This window comes from Pteropus medius, unplaced genomic scaffold (assembly GCF_902729225.1).
Source record: "Pteropus medius unplaced genomic scaffold, Ma_sr-lr_union100, whole genome shotgun sequence".
Taxonomy (NCBI): domain Eukaryota; kingdom Metazoa; phylum Chordata; class Mammalia; order Chiroptera; family Pteropodidae; genus Pteropus; species Pteropus medius.
In genome coordinates, this window is record NW_024348533.1 from 5,427,620 (window position 1) to 5,448,106 (window position 20,487).

The 20,487-nt window shown below is 45.6% G+C and overlaps 1 protein-coding gene and 1 pseudogene across 1 annotated transcript; both read right to left on the minus strand.

The window, feature by feature from the left end:
- Window positions 1-119: 119 nt before the first annotated feature.
- Window positions 120-2,922, minus strand: LTC4S (leukotriene C4 synthase). Its single transcript, XM_039880245.1, has 5 exons — window positions 2,755-2,922; window positions 893-992; window positions 719-789; window positions 548-629; window positions 120-370 (listed from the first exon to the last, which is right to left on the minus strand). Exons 1-5 carry the CDS (start codon window positions 2,810-2,812, stop codon window positions 229-231), a joined length of 453 nt encoding a protein of 150 aa, XP_039736179.1. The 5' UTR covers window positions 2,813-2,922; the 3' UTR covers window positions 120-228.
- A 15,878-nt stretch (window positions 2,923-18,800) lies between these two features.
- On the minus strand, window positions 18,801-19,433 carry LOC120616671 (crk-like protein; annotated as a pseudogene).
- Between the last annotated feature and the right edge of the window lie 1,054 nt (window positions 19,434-20,487).

A 20,487-nucleotide genomic window follows, 5' to 3' on the forward strand; every position in this document is an offset into this window, starting at 1 on the left:
GCCCGGCCCCCGCCGCCCCCAAGAAGCCCACCTGACGGCTGAGGCCCGGGGCCGAGCCTCTCCAGGTTCCATAGCCCGCGGAGCGCGACCCCATTTGACCCAGAAAGCGCATTCGGAGTCCGGTCACCGGCACTTTATTATTAGAGTCTGGGAAAGGGAACGAGGCACCCTCCGCCGTCCTCCAGGCGGCCCTGGCTCTTCAGCCCCGCCGACCTGGCGTCCTCGGTCTCAGGCCTTGGGCAGCAGTGTCCCGAGCCATCCCAAGAGCGTGGAGCGCAACTCGGTCGGGAGGAAGTGGACGACGAGGCCGAGCGCCGCCATCGCCACCAGCAGCCAGAGCGCGCGCGCGCTCGCGTACAGGGGAGCCAACCTGCGGGGGGCGCTCAGCCGGAGCGGGGCAACGCAGCAGCCCCGCCCTCGGCTCACCAGCCTCAACGAGACTTCCGCCAGGGCCCCGCCCACTTGCCCCCACCTCCCACTGGTTGCCTCATCCAACCCGCCATCCTCTCCCCGCCCACCAACCTCCTTTCCCTTCCCTAGTTCTCACCTTTCCTGCGCCGAGCGCGAGTACCCCTTAAAGTAGCGGAGGCGCTCGAATAAGTAGACCAAGCCACATAGGGCCGCCACACCTGGGGAAGGGTCGAGCGGGGCAAGGTGAGCGCACTGGCGCGGGGATCCCTGGGGTTCCAGTGCATGCGCCCCTGCCCCACTTCCAGACCTTCTTGGAAGAAGATGCCGGCCACCCAGAGCATGGCGAGGAAGAGCGGGAAGTACTCGCTGCAGTTCACTCTGCGGTAGGGGCGAGGTGGCGTGAGGGCGCTGGCGGGGGCCTCGGACCCTGCCTGTCCTGCGCTCGCTTGGCCCCACCCCGCACCCTCTTGCTGCCCCTCACTGGGCTCGGTAGACGCGCTCGAACTCAGGCGGGCCGGTGGTGAGCGGCGGCGACACGCGGAAGGCCCTGCGCGCCGAGATCACCTGCAGGGAGAAGTAGGCTGGGGGCGGAGGAGGCGGGAATTAGATGAGGAGGCGGGAATTAGGTTTGGCCGCTGGACGCCCCCAGCTTCCTTCGGGCCCCACACCTTCTCTTCCTCCTCCACCCTGAATTCGTTACAACTCCCCTTGAAAGCCCTCCCGAAGGTGCCTCCCTCTCACGCCTGTGTCCGCAATGCTCAATGGGGAGGGCAGGTTGCAGCCCCCAGCTTCTTGTGAGTGTAGGGGGAGGGGGATGCCAGTCACAGGGACATCTGCCATAGGTGGAGGACTTTCCTTCTGAATCATTTGACTTGCAAAACACAGGCAAATGCCCAGCTACCCCTCTCTAGACATGAACCTTGGCTTTGGGGTCCCTAGACAGGGAGTGCCACCAGGGCCTGAGGGCAAAGCTGGCTGCATCCTTCCAGGTGAAGCAAAGCACACACCCAGTGGCTAACAGCCCCCCTGGCTCTCCACATGCGGAGCCTCCTGGCCCTGCCTCAGGCCAGAGTCGCTCAAGCCCAGGTTCTTGAACCTCCAAACTATGGCATGGCTGCCTGTCTCAGCTTTCCTGTCCAGGCACTCTGGACCCTAGCCTAAACCTAACATTCCCCTGCCCCCAGGTGGTTGCAGCTGGGACTCTTCTAGTCCAACCCCAGGCCTCCGCTCTTCATTCCAGCATGAGTGGGGGGTGCCAAGGGTGGGTTTGTGCACACCTTCTCTTAACCCCAGGCCAGGCCCTCCCCACACGCAGCACTATGCTGGGTGCCCCAGCTATCTTCCTGCAAGTCCTGTGGCCCTGGAACCCTTAGTGCCAGGCCCACTGCAGACATATCCCAAGTGCACCGTGGGTGCCAAAAGGTGGCCATGCCAGGACAGTGTAGGAAGCCCTGCAGCTACATGAGCAGGGGGTGAGGCCAAGCTTGCTGGTCTGCCTGGAGATGAAGTCTGCTCAGCCCCTCCAGGCCCCTGCCCCAGGCTGTGCCTAGTCCTAGCCCATATACTGTGGGGCAGTAGTGTCCCAAGCAGTGGGGATATCTGGCCCGGGAATGTGTCCTCTAGGCCATTCTGAGAAGGGCACAAAGCAGACACGTTTGGGGGACCAGGGGAGCAAGTTCCATCCCTCTCCAGCTCTACATGGTCCTAGCATAATGAGGGTGACTTTGAGAGCAGAGCCGCAGGATGAGTCTTTCCTGCCGGGACACCCAGAGAGGGGACAGCCGGAAAGGACAGGGACGGACTGAAGTAGGGCTATGCCAGGCCCACGGCTTTCCCACTTCTGTACCCAGCCCCAGATCACCCATTCATCCTGGCACACACAACCCAGTTCCCACAACCCAACACAGTTGGATGCCCACCTGTTCCCTGGAAGTCCCTGGCCTCTTCCAGGGTTCTTTATGCTAGTCAAGGGGCCACCACCCCAACGCCAATCCAGGTACCTGGTATGCCTACTTCAGTCATCCCTCAGGGGCCTTTTTCCATTTTGCTGCCCTTGTCAGCCTTGGTCCCCACCCAGGGTTTCAGTCTGCCTTGCAGATATCCATCTAGGGCTTACCCCTCCTCATCTGGGGAAAGCGCAAGCTCCTCAGCCCTGGGGCATCCCAGCTTCCAGTGATAGGGTCAATGGGGTCAGAAGACCTAGGGCACCAGAGTCTAGGCTAGGGGCCTCACCTTTGCCCTCACCTGGGCCCAGGCCCTCCAGCACCTCCCCGGGGCTCAGAGGACAGAAGGCAGGCTGCAGGGTCTGAGGCCCACCCACCTCCCAAACAGTAGCCAGCCCACCTTGCAACAGGACTCCCAGGAGGGTGACGATGGCCAGAAGAGCCACCTCGTCCTTCATGGTACCGATGGCTCTGTCGGGCTGGCTGGTGTGTGAGAGGCTAGCTGCAGAGCATTTATCAGCCTGAGCCGGCTGCTGCTCAGAGGCTGACCCAGGAGAGGAAGAGTGGCCGGCTCTCCCCACCCCTTCGCAGTGGAGGGGGTATGGGGAGGGGCATGACCATGGCCAGAGAGCCAGGGAGCTTGGTCAGACTGAGTGGGCGGAAACTAGGGCCAGAAGGAGTCTGGGCAGGCGAAAGCGGCTGGCTAGGACAGCCTGGCCACTTCCTCCCAGTCCTTTTAGCACCTTTTGTGCCTAACCACATGCTAAGAGAACCTAAGCTGTCCATCTGGGTGTGCTCCAGCCTCAAGTGTGTCCAGCCACCATGTCATCCCAGCGTCTTCCAGGCCCTGCACCTGGAAGTTGGTCTCAATTGGCCCTCCAGACTCCCCTTGTCCTGGGTCTGGTTTCAGGAAACTAGAGGCTCCAGCTGGGTGTCCACTGCCACCACTTCCAATCTATCATCGAGTCCCACTCATTCTCAAATTCACCTCAGTGTCACCTTACAAGCCCTTCCCTGCCCCAGTCATATCTTACCTGGGCACAGGTCACAGGCTCCTCATGGTTACCAGCCCTGACCCGCCATCCGCTCATACACACCCACTTATCTGTTTCCAAATAAGGCTGTTTTGAAACATGCACCTCTGAATGCAGGGCCATCCCGGCCCTCACTGGCCATGCCAGCCAAGTGCTTGTTTTCTTCCAGGAGGCCTGATGCCCACCTAGCCCCACAGCTGCCTGGGCTCCATGCACACGGGCCATCTCCAAGGCTGCCTGGCTGGTCTGGCACAGTGGGTCAGCCCACTCAGGATAGCTGAACCCATCCTTTCTGGGTTTCTGACCCTGGAACAGTCACCTGCTTTATGTGCCCGCCCAGCATCCCTCCTTCCTGAGGCTCCAGCCCTCTCCACACTCGGGTCCTGCAGTCTAGAGAGAGCTGCCCCCACCGCTCCCAGGCCTGAGGGCAGGACACATGAGCCAAAACTGACTGGAGCCAAGGCTGGCTCAAGATGGTGAGACACAGTTCTAGAAACTTCCTTGGAACTTTGGTGGCCCCACACCACACTGAGGAGGATGGAGCCCGCACATGGCCACTATGATAGGAGACAGGTGGCTCATGTTCTGAAGCCCAGGGACCCCCTTGCACGAAATGGCCCCTGGCCACTCAGCCTCTCCCTGTTGTAACATGGCCACTTCTCTTTTTGGCTCATGCTGACTTGAGATGGGTTTTGGTCAGTGGTGGCAGAGTCCAGACTGATAAACACAGCCCTGGGTCTCTTGAAGGATGGGTTGCCTGTTGGCAGGAGGCCTGTGCACCAAGCGTGCCAGCATGCAGTGTATGCCTGTCAGTGTGTTACATGCCCATGTGTTCCTCCCAGGGGCCCAGTGCTTGCAAGTGTACAGGAGCTCACCCATGGCCCGCGTGTGTGTCCATGGGTCCTGGCTCGTGTCCAGGCCCTCCTCTCTGCCAAGCTCTCGTTTGCTCTGAGGCCTACACAGCCTCCCTTCCAAGCTCGCCCCTGCCTTGGCAACAGGAAGCTGAGGCCCAGCGGCTTCCGAGGAAGTCCCCGGGCAGATATCCAGGCAGAAACTGGGGTCTCAGCCCCTGGAGCCCTCTCCATTCCCCTCGGTTTGTACCTCCCTCTCTCTGAGCTTACTCAGCCTCTCAGGTCCCTGCCTGGGCTCAGGCCAACAGAGGTCCAGTCTAAGGCCCTCCAGGTACCAGCCATGTCCCCACCCTCCTGGGCAGCCCTGGAGGTGCTAGCATCAGGAAGGAAGTGAAAAATCTCCTCCCTGAACCGCTCCAGCTGTGCTTCTGTGACTCAGAATGTATGCCCTCTCTTCTACAGCCCCTACATGACCCTGAAGAACCTTCTGGAAGCTGAGCTCACCAAGGACCTCTGGGGAGTGGAAAGGCCAGCAGAACCATCATATTGAAAAGAAATCAGAACTTCAGTGCCACAGACCATCCTAAGTGCATGACTCAGACCCTAAGCTTAAAAAAATATTTTATTTTGAAATTATTTCACTTATAAAATATTTATAAAAAGTATTTTACTTACGAAAATAGTAGTTACCACATACCCTTCACCCAGCTTCTTCTAATATTAAAATCTTATAAAACCATAATTCCACTATGTAAATTAAGAAATTAACATTGATATAATACTATCAGTCGTTTTACAGATCTTATTCAAGTTTCACAAATCATCCCACTAAAACAGTACAAAGACCTCAAAAACATTATGTTAAGTGTGCCAGACACAAAAGACCACATATGGCACGATTCCTTTTATATCAGCGGTCCCCAGGCTTTTTGGTACCAGGGACCAGTGCTCCTCTGAGAATCTAATGCCTGATGATCTGAGGTGGAGCTGAGACGGTGATGCTAGCACTGGGGAGCAGCTGCAAATACAGATGAAACTTTGCTGGCTCACCTGCCGCTCACCTCCTGCTGTGCGGCCTGATTCCTAATAGATCCCAGACCAGTAAAGGTCCATGGCCCGGGGGGTTGGGGACCCCTGCTTTATATGAAATGTCCAGAAAAGGCAAAGAAATAGAAACAAACCAGATCAGTGGTGGCCTGTGGCTTCATGAGGAATCTTATTGGGGTGATGAGAATGTTCTAGAACTAGGTTGTAGTGTTGTTTGCACAACTCGATAAATCTACTAAACATCATTGAATTATACACTTAATAATAAGAAAAAAGAATTATACACTTAAGATGGGCAAATGTTATGGTACATAAACTATACCTTAATAAAGTTGTTTTAAAAAATAGTACGAAGACTGCTCACATACCCTGCTTGTCTTGCTTCTTCAACTGCTAGCATGTTATGTAACGACAGCACATGATTAAAACCAGGAGGGTAACATTGAACCATGACTATTAAGTAATCTACAGACCTTATCCAAATTTCAACAAGTGTCCCATAATGTCCTTTATCTGGTCTAAAAACCGATCCAGGATCATATGTCCCTGGTTTCCTCCAATCCAGGACAATTGGACGGTTCCTCAGTCTGTCTTCGTCTTTTATGATCTTGACACTGTTGAAAGACCATGGTGAATTATTTTGTAAGTGGCCCTCAGTTCGATTGTCTGCCGTTTTCCCATGAGTAGACTGAGGTTATTCAATTTTGTCAAGAAGGCCGCAGAAGTGACGTGTGCCCTTCTCACTGCGTCACGTCAGAAGGGACATGGTGTCCATACATCAAAACCCTAAACTTTCTACATAAGGAAGTAGCACTCGTGATGATGGCACGTCTTTCTCCTGACTTAACCTACCCTGTCCCCAGCCCATGCTCCACCCTGCAGAGTAACCTGGCTGATTCACACCTCTGACTTTGGCCCTTCTCACTCAGCCTGATGCCATTTGGGCACCTAGACCCCATGTACCCCAAGTCCTCTGAGCATCCTCCCCTGGCAGCCCTTGTCTCTCTCTGTTTTTCTGGTTCGGTTTCTATCTCCCCACCCTTCCAGGAGTGCCTTGGAGAGGTGACTGTCCTCTGCCTGGTGGGGGCTGTCTGCCACACTCAGCGCTGCAAGCCTTCAGCACTGGGCAGGGGCCTGTGTTCCAAGAAGGAGCCGAGAACAAGTGAAGGCCACAGCTCATGCTCTGAACTATAACAATATATCTTGGCTGACCCTCTAACTTGTACTGGGTGACAGAAGGTGACAAGGACGCCTTCCATAGCAGCAGCCCCTCACGCATCTGCCGAGAGGGGTTCACAACCCAAGTTGGCGCCTGTGTCACCCACTTCTGCAGCCCCAGCACCTCTCCCTTGGCCATGGCCAAAACTAGCCTGGGGAGGGGAGGGCTCCCTTTGACCGAAGGCTGCTGTCTTCAGAGTCTGTGTGTTGGCTTTTAATGCACTAGAGCTCTTAATTTTATTGTAGGAGGAAGTTTATCCACATTTCACCTCATGGTTAGCTTTTCCCCTGTCTTATTTAAGAAATCCATTTCTATCCTGAGGTCATGAAGATGTTCTCCTTATAAAGTTAGCTTAGAAAAGCTTAATAACTTTACCTTTTACATGTCTTTAATTTACTTGGAATTGATTTGTTTATGATGTCAGGCTGGGGTTGTATTTTTCTTCCCCAAAAGTTCTTTTAAACATAATTACAGACTTAAAATTTGCAAGAATACGGGAAATTGCAGTATACCCTTCACTTTGGTTTCTATCATTTTACTCTATTTGTTTCACTCCTCTCTTTTTCTTTCCTCTCTTTCTGTTTGCACACACACAAATACACATCAATATCATTTTTCTGAGGCATCTCAGGGTAGAGTCCCATAAGTATTACATTCTCATATAGCTACAGTATGATTAGCAGAATCAGGCAATTAACATTAAGACAATACTATTGTCTAATCAGTAGTCCTTAATCAGATATTGCCAGTTGTCCCAATACGGTCTCCATGGGAGAAGAAACCCCAGGACTGGGCATTGTGCTCAGTTGTCAAGCAGTTTCAGTGTCCTCTAGTCTGGACGGGTTCATGAGTTTCCAGATCTCTCTCAGACTTCTCTGAGCACAGGCCAATTATTTTGCAGAAGGCTATCAATTTGGGTTTATCTGAGGCTTCTGCAGATTGTGATTGATCATAATCTTTGGGCAACAACATCAGGGGAATGACACTGTGCTCTTCTCAGTGCACCACCAGGAGGTATGTGAAGTCAGTCTGTCCCTCACCCAGCAATGTTTATCTGTGCTGTTGACGTGGTGTCTGCTGGCTTCTCTACTGTAAAGTGAGAAGAGGAGAACTCTTGGCACACCGACCCCACCCAAACCCCCTGCACTAAGACATTTTGCCCAAACTCTGCCAAGGCTTCTTGCAGCCTAAGGCTGTGACCTGGGTTGACCCAGCCACCTTATGGGCCAGTCTGGAAAAGCTGAAAGCTGACAAAAGAATTTATCATTTGTTCCAGCCAACACCTAAAGATAGGTTCCCAACCTCCCATTCTTAGAGCATTTATTTAAAACCTTTAAAATTGTAAAATCCTTATTTTATCCTCTTGAGTTGTAGATGTATTTCCCACAACCCAGGAGTGTCCTTCTCAAGGACCTGAAAGCTATTCCTTTGAAATGTCATCATTAGGGAGGCTGGGGCCTCTGATTCTCGGTCCCTGATGGAGGGGCAAAGTCTAACTTCAGCAAGTGCTGGTTGGCAGCCAGGATGATCTAATCACTTTGGCCTTGAACGACCCTCTTACCCAATTTTGTCATTTTCCACTTCCATGACTGCTGGAGTCCCCACTGTTTTTACTTCCCTTACCTTATCTTTGACAAAAGTAACTTTCCCGTTGAAGTTTATAAATATTTTTCTTTATAGGGACATACTTTGAGATTTATGTAAAATAATTCCATCACTCCTCAAACTATTGCATATTTATATTTCACCCACTAATTTTAACAACTGTTGGTGATTCCTGTCTCAATCACTTATTATAATGGTTGCCGGTTACTAAACTAAAGGGGTTCATTTGCCTGTGCACATCAAAGCCAAAAGAGACACAAACAGGGATTTGTCCCAAAGAAAGTAAAGGTTTATTATTTAAGGAAATGGCTCCAAGCCTGGAGACACAATTGAGGTTGCCCTCAAATACCTGGCTCCTCTATGGCCTCTAGGGGACAAGTTATATAAGGGAAAAATCACTAGTCATGTAGCTAGAGGTGTTGGCATCGTAAGCTCCAGTGACTGGTCAGGGCTTGGTAGGAGGCAGCTGATCATTGCATCAGGTCCCAGTGTCAGTCACAGCATTGTTCCGTTGGGTTTTGAGGGGGTGTGACCAGTAGGGTTGTCTCGCTGTCCTGGGTCTGGAGCTGAAACACTCCTGAGGTCAAGATGCTATCTTTAGTTTGACTGAAACTCTGTTTCTGTGGTCAACAGACTTGAGGCTTTGTTCCTAGGACACTTTGTTTGATGCTGACCTAAGGACTTAATGATTAAGGGAGTCGTGGTGCAGTGTGTGGAAAGATGGAAGGATAAGGAAAGAGAAGAAGCAAACGAATCATGGCGCTATTAGACTAGACAAGGCCAGTTTGAATCAAGAAGAAAGGAAAGAGGAAAAGTCATTTTAAAGAAGTGAAGTTTTTCATGGTTACATAATTTCAAAATTCTTTTTTTTTACATTGTACAATTTAATGAGTTTTTTTTTTCAGTTATAGTTGGCACACAATAATATACCAGTTTTAGTTGTACAACCTAGTAATCAGAGATCCACATAACTTGCAAAGTGGTCACCCCACTAAACCTAGTACCCTTCTTCCCTCTTACACATTTATTACATTATTAACCATCTTCCCCATACTACACTCTACATCTCCATGTCTATTCTGCAACTATCCATTTGTACCTCTTAATCCCTTTGTCTTTTTTCCCATCCCCAACCCCCATCCCCTCTAGTAGCCCTCAAAATATTCTCTATATTTATGAATTTATTACTGCATTTGTTGTTTATTTGTTCTTTAGATTCCACATATAAGTGAAATCATGCGATATTTGTCTTTCTCTATCCAACCCGTTTCATTCAGCACAATACCCTCTAGGTCCATCAGGCAATATCTTTTTCCACCCCTTTACTTTCATACTGTGTGTGTCTTTTAATCTGAAGTGAGTCTCTTGTAGGTAGCATATGTAGGGATCTTGTTTTCTTATCCATCCAGCCACTCTATCTTTCGATTGGAGCACTTAACTCTTTTTCCATTTGAGGTACTTGTTGATAGGAATGTAGTTGTTACCATTCTTTATTCCTGTTTTCGATACACATTCTTTTCTTCTTAAAGAAGTCTCTCCAACATTTCCTGTAATACTGGCTCGGTGATGATAAATTCCTTTAGCTTATTTTTGTCTGGGAAGCTCTTTATCTGTCCTTAAACTCTAAATGATAGCTTTGTTGGATAAAATATTCTTCGTTGTAGATCCTGAGTTTTCACCACATCAAATATTTTGTGCCAAACCCTTCTGTCCTGCATAGTTTCTTCTGAGAAATCAGCTGCCAGACTTATGGGTGCTCCCTTGTAGGTAACTAACTGCTTTTCTCTTGCTGCTTTTAAGATTCTCTCTTTGTATTTAACCTTTGGCATTTTAATTATGATGTGTCTTGGTGTGGGCCTCTTTGGATCCCTGTTTTTCGGGATTCTCTGAGCTTCCTGGAGTTTTATATCCATTTCCTTTTTCTAGGTCAAGAAAGTTTTCCATCATTATTTCTTCAAATAGCTGTTCAACATCTTGATTTTCTTCAGTTACACCGATCGATGGATATTTGGACCCTTAATAGTGCCGCATGTGCTCCTTAAATTATTTTTATAGTCTTGGCTTCTTTTTCTTGCCATTCTGATTGAATGTCCTTGGCTTTCCCATCCTCTATATAGGTCATTTGATCCTCTTCTTTATTTACTTTGTTTATTCCATTTAATACATTTCTCTTTTCAGAAAAAATGTGTTCTTCATTTCAGACTGGTTCCCTTTTATAACTTCCATTTACATTTTTATGTTTTTTATCTCTTTATTGAAGTTCTCATTGAATTCATCTACTCTTCCCATTCATTGAGCACCTTTATAACCAGCGTTTTGAACTCTGCATCTGTTAGAGTATCCATTATTTCTGGTTCTCTGTTCTGTTCTCTCATATGGTTTCTGCTTCTTTGTCTTCCCATTTTGGCTGCCTTTTACTGTTTGTTTCTTTGTATTAAGCAAAGCCCCTAAGTCTCCTCATCTAATTAGTGTGGATTTATGAAGTAGGTGTCCTGTGGCACAGTCCCGAGAGGGGTTCAGCTGTAGGCAAATTTAGCCCAAGCTTATGCCCCTCCAGGGCTACCTGTTAAGATTCAGCAAACAATCCACAGATGCTGTGCTTATAGTTGCCTCAAGAGGCCATGCCAGAATCCAAGGTCTGCTGTCTCCAGTGTGAGTCTAGATGCTGCTCAGCAAGGAGCACCTGACTCTCTGAGGATACACCTGGATGTGCTTGGGTGGGGCCATGAGCTGGGGGAAGTGGGGTTTCAGGGAATGCTCTGGGCGGAGCAACCTCTGTTATCCAGTTCTATGATGTCTCCGCTATGGTGGGTTCTGAGTCCACACACTGGAAGCGGGGAGGGCTCAACAAGGAACAGTGGATACCACCAGCACTTCTGTACAGAACGAGTTTCTCCTGGGTCCTCACTTTAACAAACTCAGTGTCGCCTTGTAAATCCCTGTGCAGCCAAATCAGCCCTGGTGCTCAGAGCAAGCAGGTCCATCATTGCAAAAGTCTGCTTGCAGATGTGGCCCCTTTAAGAGGCATCCAAAGCTGCGCAGCCTCCATCCCACTCAACCACTGGGGACTGGGCAGCCTCACGACCTTGCCCCGTCCTACCTTCTGCCATTGCAAGGTGATTTCTTAGATTCCTTCCTAGTTGTATGGTTGTGCATCTAGATCCCAGGTGATTTTTCCTTGTTGTTTGCTTCTTGTTTCTGTCACAACTCTGATTTGGTCGCCAGAGGGATGAAGAGAACCTCTATCATCTACGCCATTTTTTCATCCACTCTTTTTACATTTATTAATAGGAAAGAGCTTTTTTTTCCCCCTGCACTTGTTTATTTGAATCATTGTGGATTCACAAATTCTTAAATTCTAAATAAATTCTTATTTTACTTAATGAGTTACAATTCTTTATGATCATTGTTTATTTTCATGTCCAGATTGTTACCTAACTCAAGGGGTTCACCGCTTGGGGTGCTCTATTCAAGAACAAGACAGGGTTGTTGTTAGGTATTTTTATTTACTTGAAGTAAGTAAAGGAGACCGTGGATTCCCATCTTGAGCTCTGTCTCCTGGATGGGACTTAGCCATTGCCTGTACACACTATTTGGTTAATTACACATTGATTTTTTTCTTTGCAGTTGGCTACACTTATCTGGTTGGGTTCTTGTTAAGCTCATCCTGTTTACAACTGCGTCTGCAAAATACTGTGCTACATTTCAACATTTAGCAAGAATAGATTAAGAATTGGTCCAGGTGTATCTCTGCCTTGGAAGGCAGGATATGGACTTTCCCAAGCTGCTCTAGTTGTGTTTTAGTAAGGAGAGAAGGAATGCAGGCCTGGAAACTTTTCTAGAACCCCTCGTCTGCCAGTCTGCTGTAGGAAAGCTTACATAACCAATAGGTAGATTCTGCCTTTTGTTTTTTCTTTTCTCATGCAAGATGGACATTAAATAAGTAGACAAGCTTTAAGTTGACTAACATCAATGCTAGATGCAAAAACAAGGAAAGGCATATCATGACCGTTTGAGATTTGCTATACTAACTTGCTAAAATTCCAGACTGGTTGATGAAGATGATTTTGCTGGGAGAGGTTGAAACTGCAATTAGATCGGACATTAAATCTAGGTTTGGTATCATGGGCTTTTAGCATGAGCGATGCCATTTTGGGCCTGTGTTTTTTTCTTTAACAGTATATACATGCATACATATATATATATATATATATATGTTTGTGTGTGTGTGTATATATAAATATTACATATTTATATATAGTATATGTAATATATGCCTTATTATATATTGAAAAGGGTATAAATATATACATATAGTCACACATATCTCTGTTAAAAACCATGAGTTTACACTAATTTTTAGTTCTAAATCTAAAATCACAGGGTTCATTCTGTTCTTCCTCTTTTCCATATTTATAACTCTGAATTTCTCCAATAATGAAAAATCTGGTTCCTGTTACCCACAAGTTACTTATTTGTACAGACAGTAGTCTCAGGATTGCTACCCCTTGCCTCAAGAAACCTACCAGCTAGACTTGAATATTTGTTTTGAGTTCCTTTAGCGTTCTGCTTGAGGACATGTCAAAACGTTATTCACTTGAAACATGGTTCAGTTCATTAGCTTCTCGTCCTTGTTGATTTTGCTTATTCCACCTTTTTTTTTGAGAATGTAAAATACTGGCATGGTCCGAATGTTTGCTCAGAGAAGAATCTCTGCGCCGTCCACTCCTTCTGTCCTTTCATCCCGCCCCATTCATAGCTGTAGTAACTCACCCGCCCATTCAGTTTCTGGTTTATCTTTCCCATGTTTCTTTTTGCACAAATAAGCAGACACACGTAAATTTTATTTCCTCTTCTTTCCCACACAAAAGGTAGCATCCTAGACACATTCTTTGCACTTTGCTTTCCTGGCTTAACAAAATGCCCTGCACAGCTTGCCACACCAGTTCACAGAGCTCCACCTTCTTCTTCGTTCCTGCAGCCAAGGATCCCACTGTGGGAGGGCCTGGATAACTCTGTGATATCGCTTCATGGGCATTTAGGGTGATTCTAACATTTTGCAATTATAGGTGAAGCTTCAATGAATACTTACATTGTATTTTTTAAAAATACAATGATTTTATAAAATTTAATTTTCTGAACAGCTAATACATTCACTTGAGTCAAGTATAAAAATATAAAAACTGGGTATTAGAATTCTTTATTAAATGATATATAGACACTGATTTAAACATCATAGCCAATAAGAATTTTTGGTGACATTGACTGAAAATCCTCTGCCTTGCAGTTTTAAAAGAGCTTAAAATCATTAGGAGCAAAAAATCCACAACACGGCAGATGTTCATTTTCCAGAAGCCCCGTGCACTCAGTGGGAGGCTGTGGTCGTGGGAACTAGCCTTTCTCTTTCCGGAAGGCTCTCCCAGAGACCAAAGGAGGGCGGGCTTTCAATTAACCTGTTTGAGGCCACAAAAGCCCTTGAAATGCTGATAACTTACCAGCTCCCCAACAAAATCACTCTTGACGCAAAACTTTCCATTCACATTGAGCAAGCTCTTCAGAGACAGGATTTGTGTGCAGGGGTTTCTTCAGAACCTGGCCTAGCAGCACCGCCTGGAAGACAGGGGGGCGGGCACAGGGCTGGGCAGGGCTGAGCTGTGACGTGGCTGCAGCCAAGCCTCAGGACTCTGGTCTCTTTTCCTGGAGACATTTAAAAGAAAGGATGAGTGGGACACACAACAGCTGCCACAGCTGGCCTCAGGCTTCACTGCCTCCCCATTCTACTATCCAGTCCATATTGCCCTCATATCAACTTACCTGGAGGATCACCAAGACCCATGTCCCTGGGGATCTGAGTGCCTGGTCACCAGGTCCTACCAGTGTGTTGTGGAAAAATATCCCCAAAACTCCCAAACCCAGGCCAGTGAAAAACCAAGCAGTTAACTCGGAGAGAAGGAAAATTCAAAATTTATTACGTGAGGTCCCAGACAACCTAGTGCTCTGAAGATCTGGGCAGTGGGCTCAGTAGAAACATTCCCTTTATAGGAAAATTTTACATAATCTGATTGGTCAATTTGAACATAAACCACTACATACAGTAAGAGTTGCTATGCAAATTTCAAGTAGTAACATAGAGAAGGGCAGGAGTTGCTGTGGGTAACCAGTAAACACAAATTGTTACAAGGAGTGGGAGCTGTTGGAGTACAAACAGTTATTTTTGTAAGTCGAGCAAAGTACAAGGGAGTTCTTGCATGAGCTCTTGCATATAGCAAACATATTTGCAGAAAGCCAGCATATTTACAGAAGCAGAAAGCTGATTAGTTTTTAATGAAATTCCCCAAATTTCCTCTTCATTCCCCCCTTTTGATGCCCGTCTAAACTCTTTATAGGGCATCACCTTCTTGTTTTCCTTCTTGATTCCCTACACTAGAAATTAATAATTCTATTGCATAAAGATTTTCACTGCAGTTTTTCTTTCTTCTATGGCCTTAAACATTTATACATAAAGGATCCTCCCTCTTGGCTTTTTGCTGTCTTATATTTTACTTTGATGATAACAGCCTGTTCCTTAAATTTACTTAACACACATGTTCTCTCAAATTTTACTAGGTTGTAATCCATATTCTCTCTGTCTTTCTCTCTCTGTGTCTCTCTCTGTGTCTCTCTCTGTGTCTCTCTGTCTCTCTCTCTTATGCGCATGCTCCTTCCATGGGAGTCTCCTTACCTTACTTTATTTACACCTTCCTGTTTGGGTGCCACTTGCTGCATACAGTAAGTGGTAAATCCTGCCATGTCCAGTGCGGCTCTGGAAGATATGCTTTTGCTACCTCCAAGCTAGTGCATTGCCTCCGAAAGTAGAGAACTAAACTTTAAAGAGGTTATCGGGGTCCTATCTGTGCCATACTTGCATGGGCACACATGCCAGTTTTGTCATTTGTTTGACATTGTCCTCAACTGCCTAGGCCTAGTCATCAATCTGTATACAATAGTGGATGAGACTGAACTTCCTATGCATGCCTCCTTCTGTTGCTAGCAGATACTCTAGGGTTAACCTGTTTTGACATTTCTCATCTGAGTCTGCTGATGTGTAAGGTGAGGCAGGGCTCTCCTACTTTCGTTAGTAGAGATCTCTAAAACTGCCTGCTTTGAATTTCTTCTTCCTGAATAACAGGAAGACTCTACATTAGTGTTAGTGGAGATCTCTAAAACTGCCTGCTTTGAATTTCTTCTTCCTGAATAACAGGAAGACTCTACATTAGTGTTAGTGGTATCAACTGCATGACTAAATTCTGTCGCAGAAGAATTAGAATCCTTTGAAATTCCCCTTTGGTTAATAATTTTCTTCAAATTTAATCCTAGATCACTTTGAATATTCTCAAATTTAGTATCCTTACATAATTTAGTTTTAGAATCTAACAAAAGGATTGTGACTTAAAAAATACCCGTTACACCTCCCATAAAAGTCTTTTAGAGTTTCTAATGAAAAAGGATCTAAATAGTTTACAAAAATGTTAAGATTTTCAGATTCATCAGCACTGGTAAACTTACTTTCTTTAATAAATGTGCTTTTATCACACACTACTCTATGTGGAATTGTCTCTTGAATATTCAATTTTGTGTTAATATTAAAAACTTTTGGGTTAAATCTATCTAAACTTCCTGTTAATACTCTCACTGAATCAGAAACATTAATTTCTTTCTTTTTTTTTTTTTGCTTTTTGCTATTCTAGTATACTTATTTTTCTCTAATACTCTTAGACTAACATTTAATCTAATATTTTCTACTGGCCTTTTTGTTTATATATTATAAAATCATAGCAATTCTGTACCTGCCATTACATGTTATAGGTGTTTTCTATGTTTCTGTATAGTGATCATAATTACAATTTGTAGTGATTTCCTGAAGCAAATTAAAAGTAACCTAACTTTCTAGCATTGGGGGAATAGTGGAGTAATGGTACCCTGGTCTTCTAGAATAGTACACTCAATTATCATAAATCTCTTTTGAATCCTCAGCAACAGCCTTTCCTATATTGGTTAATCTCATTTGTTCTGTCAGGCTCTATTCTGTTCTAGAAATCTGGCTAACAAATTCTCTTCCCCTTTTTACTACACATCTCATTTAAATTTTGACTGTCTTGGTGAGTTCTTTCTGCCTCTAGCCTGGCAGTACTGTCCTACATGGTATGTCTTAAAATCTATTGATTCTTACTAAAGGTATGTGGGACTGTTATTTCTGGCATTGCCTGGGTGGGAACCAGTTTTGTAGTTTCCTAAGGTTACCTGCCCCTTACTAGAGTTCCCTCTCTAATACTTTCAAAACTGTATTACTTTAGACTTTTTCCAAAGAAGGAATCTATGCCTTACATTTTGAAGTATGGCTAAACAAATTACATACAAAACCGAATTCTGACAGTACCCGAATTTAGATATTTCTACAAAAGATTATCTGAGAACTCTCATTTCAAAGTCATTGAGCTGCATTACAATTTAATGAAACTCTAGAAGTTATAGATTTTTTCGAATAGACAAACTAAAATTGCCCTTACATTTTTCCAGATAAAAATTCATATCTAACTTGGATTTTACTCTATTTCTGGGCTAACATGGGTCTGTCTATCTATCTTTCCCTATGGTCTCTCAAGGCTTTCCCTATTTCAGAACTGTTCTGGTGGGGGATATTCATCTGAGTTGTAACATACATAAGGCTGATTACCTCCTCGATTACATACGGAATATTGAGTCTTGTTATAGATACAGATCCCTTTTTGAGTTCTCTGACCCTCCTTTAGTGACACAGATACACAACTTACAGTTTTCTGCTCTAATTTCCCTCCTTCCCTAGTGTCCAATTATAAGGAGGTTCACGATGAAATTCCTCAAGCTTCAGCCGTGTGTAGACCAGCCAGCTTCCGGTTTGTGGCTGGAGCAGGGCATGTTGTCTTTACAGGAGCCGGTGAAATCTGTCTGCACTGTCAGGGGTCGACTGTGATGACTATCTGGACAATCTGAACAACTGATCTTTATGCTTAATTACACTGACAAACCAGACAAAACTGAGAGAATCTGATTAAATTAGTATAACAATTATCTCATAGAATCTGTATTATATTGGGCCAAATCCTTTATAAATTTGACAATCTTATATTTTAATAACACTTGTTATATTAGGCTAATGAACGCTTTAGCTAAACCAAATTATGAAACACATTTTAGCAGATTTCACACAGTATTTTCAGTTCCTGACTCTAGGTTGCTTTAATTTAGGATAATATAGCAGATTAAAATCTATAGTACTTGGTCTGTGGCCATGCTACACTGAACAAACCCAATGTCTGATCTCGGAAGCTAAGCAGGGTCGGGCCTGATTAGTATTTGGATGGGAGACCACCTAGGAAGACCAGATGCTGTAGGCATAAATAATAAATATTCTAAAAAAAACACTTTAACATTTATAGTACTTCCTTGTTTTCAGTCTTTTAGAGTATAGGATTACCTGTATAACTCGGCTGGAGCAGCTTCTTCTTCCAGTCTTTAACCTGTACTTTTTCTTCTGACTGAAAGGGGTGGATCTAATTTTCTAAAAGAATGAAGCTCTTTTCTAAAATTTCTCTAGTGTTGTGGTAGGGAATTCTCCCCAAGATCTGAAGGTGTTGGGACATTTCCAGGTTAGCTATTACCTTAGCGCCTTTACAAGCAAACTCAGATACCCCGCTTAACTAATTTTCCTGTCTAATTCTTTTCTACAAGCCATGAACCCTCTTCTTATATGGATGTTGAGGGACTGGAGGTTTCTTTCTTCTGTATCTGCATCCTGCGGAGAATGGTTGTAGTCCCTGCCTGCTGGAGTTTCATGGAGCTCTTTTCCTTTTTCTGCCTTGATTGGGGCGGGGTCTTAAGTTTTCCTGATAAAGCTAGCTATAGTGGTTCCGTGGGTCTGGTTCATGAATTCAACTTTCCCTAAACTTTGCAGCCTTTGAGCCATGTAGAGCTTCTTTTCCCTTCGCCATTTGTAATCCCTCTTTTTGGTGAAAGGCCCTAAGCATTGCAAGGTGAAAAAAGCATACCTTGAGCTGTTGTAGATGTTGGCCTGATTCCCTTTAACTTGTTGTAGTGCCTGGATGAGTGCGTATAGTCCTTTATGATGACCAGCTCTGTAGCAGAGCCTCAACTCTGATTACCTCATTGGCAGTTGTTATTGCATAGCCAGTGTTGTGCTGTCCTCCATGGATGATGCTGCCCCCATGGACTCCTTTCTTAATGTTAATGTCTACTATAAAAGTCAATGATTGGCCCCCTACTTCTGTTGCGACTGTAAGTTACTGGAACAGGGAACCTGATTGTTCCTAGACTGACTGTTCTTTGGCTAGGCCGATAAGCATTTGGGTAGCTGGCTCAGGCTGGTATTTTCCTTCATGAAGTTAGTGGAACTTTTCTGGACCTTCAGATGTTCTCCTGCAGTAGTGGCACTCGTTTTTCCAATGTCTAGTCTCCTTACAGTGGACACATGGGTCACAGTTCCCCAGTGCAGCTACTGATTCCCCTTTGCAGCTTTCAACAAAGACACAGTTACCCCTTTGGCTTTCTGGTCACGGATCTCAAACACCTCGTTCGTGACCTTTAGTAGCCGGGTGTTGTTCATCCCAGCAAAGTCCTCCAGTTGTTGAAGTTTGCCGTGGATGTCGGTGGAGGATTGGATCACAAACGCTGTGTTGACTATGCACTGGTTTTCTCGTGCTTCAGGGTCAAAAGAAGTACACACCCGAAACGCCCTGCATAGTCTCTCATAGAGCTCTATGGGCGACTCCCCTGGCTAGCCTTTTCACGAAGGGAACAGGAACCATCCCAATCTGGCCGTCCTTGTTCCGGGTACTCTACTACTGCTTGTAAGCCTTCTTTGTTATTATTAGAATTTCGCCCTTCTTAAAGGACAGGTCCCCAGCATCAATCCAAGAAAAATCACAGAGTCCGTACATGTTCTAATGCGCTTAGATATCTGAGTGTGGGCTCCATTAAGGTGGTGGTATTCAAGCACTGAGTTTTATAAAACTCCAACAGAGCTGGCAAGCAGTCAAATTCTAGGTCCCTGATCTTAAAACTACGGTTGGGCAGCAAGTTGATGATGTAGTGAGAGACTCGCACATTCTTGGACACTGAACAGTACAAAGTCTTCAGGACAGGTGGGAGAGTAGCAGACTAAGAACATGCTGTGGAGTTGGCCTTGGAGTTGGGTTTGCGCCTCTTCATGAGACATTGGCCCTACATACCAAGCGGATTGATCTACAGAGTTGAACTTGAACCTGGTGGAGGATATGGCACCAGCCATGGGCTTAAGGGCGGTAGGGGGCAGTGCAGGCACTGATGGTAGAAGCCTGTCAGGTAACTTTGTGTAAAGTAGTTGCACAGGAACTGACGGACATTCCGAGATGTACGGCGGTAGGAAGAAAGCAGGTTCTCCCTTGAGGCCCCCTTGGTGGATTAATTTTGTTAACTCCTCTTTGTTCTTTTGCCCAGCCAATCTGGCAAAAATTCCTTATTCTGTCTCTGCCTAACTGCGCCAAACTGAACCTAAGGGAGCACCATAGCAGTAGTCTGCAGCCATGTGTCTATGTACGGCCACTGGTTTGAATATTCAGGGGTTCCTGTCACTACCTGATATACTGCCCTTATGGTGGGGAGGTCTAGGGTCCCTTCTGGGGGCCACCCTACCCCAAATGCAGGCCATTCAAGCTCACAAAGAACATGAAGTTTTTCTGAATTCAGCCTAATCCCGTACTTCTCTGAGAAACCTTCCTTAAAGTTCTCCAACATACAGTATAAGACAGTTGGCTTAAAGGAACCCCCCTCCATATTTACAGGAAACTTCCTTTGAAAATTGGGCACCGTGGCCAATCTTAATATATTCCCTGAAGTTCCAGAAACCTGGTTAAGGCAACACAGAACGCCAAAATTAATTTGACGACATACAGAATTCTACTCAGAAAACCTTTTCATAGCATTTGAGGCAGACCAATAGTCTTAGAAACATTAAAGCACAATTCCAATTTTGCATCAGCTTACTTTCGACACTTAAATTTCCAATCTTGTTTCTCCTCAAGATCTCTTCCAAAAACTTTCTTCTATATTCTTCCTCTCAGAGTTTCTCTTCACAAACCTTCTACTACTTCCACAAACCTCCTTTACACTTGCTGATTCCTTCAGTTTGCCTCTTTTTCACTCTTTCAGCAATAACAACCTTCAAGGCAAATACCTTTCTTTTTCCTTCAACTTAAGTTTCCACTTTTTATATTTTCTGAACACTTTCCTCTCTTTCCATCTGGTTCCAACCCTTTCCTTCCTACTTACTTACACCTTCTTCGACATGCCTTATTCCTTCGTAT

What these genes read in the sequence shown, in the direction of transcription:
- LTC4S (XM_039880245.1), bottom strand. Translation starts at nt 2,812, where the DNA reads ATGAAGGACGAGGTGGCTCTTCTGGCCATCGTCACCCTCCTGGGAGTC. An exon ending in GAGCGCGTCTACCGAGCCCA is followed by an intron (nt 790 to 892) that starts GTGAGGGGCAGC and finishes CCCCTACCGCAG; the next exon opens with AGTGAACTGCAGCGAGTACT. An exon ending in TCGCGCTCGGCGCAGGAAAG is followed by an intron (nt 371 to 547) that starts GTGAGAACTAGG and finishes CGCCCCCCGCAG; the next exon opens with GTTGGCTCCCCTGTACGCGA.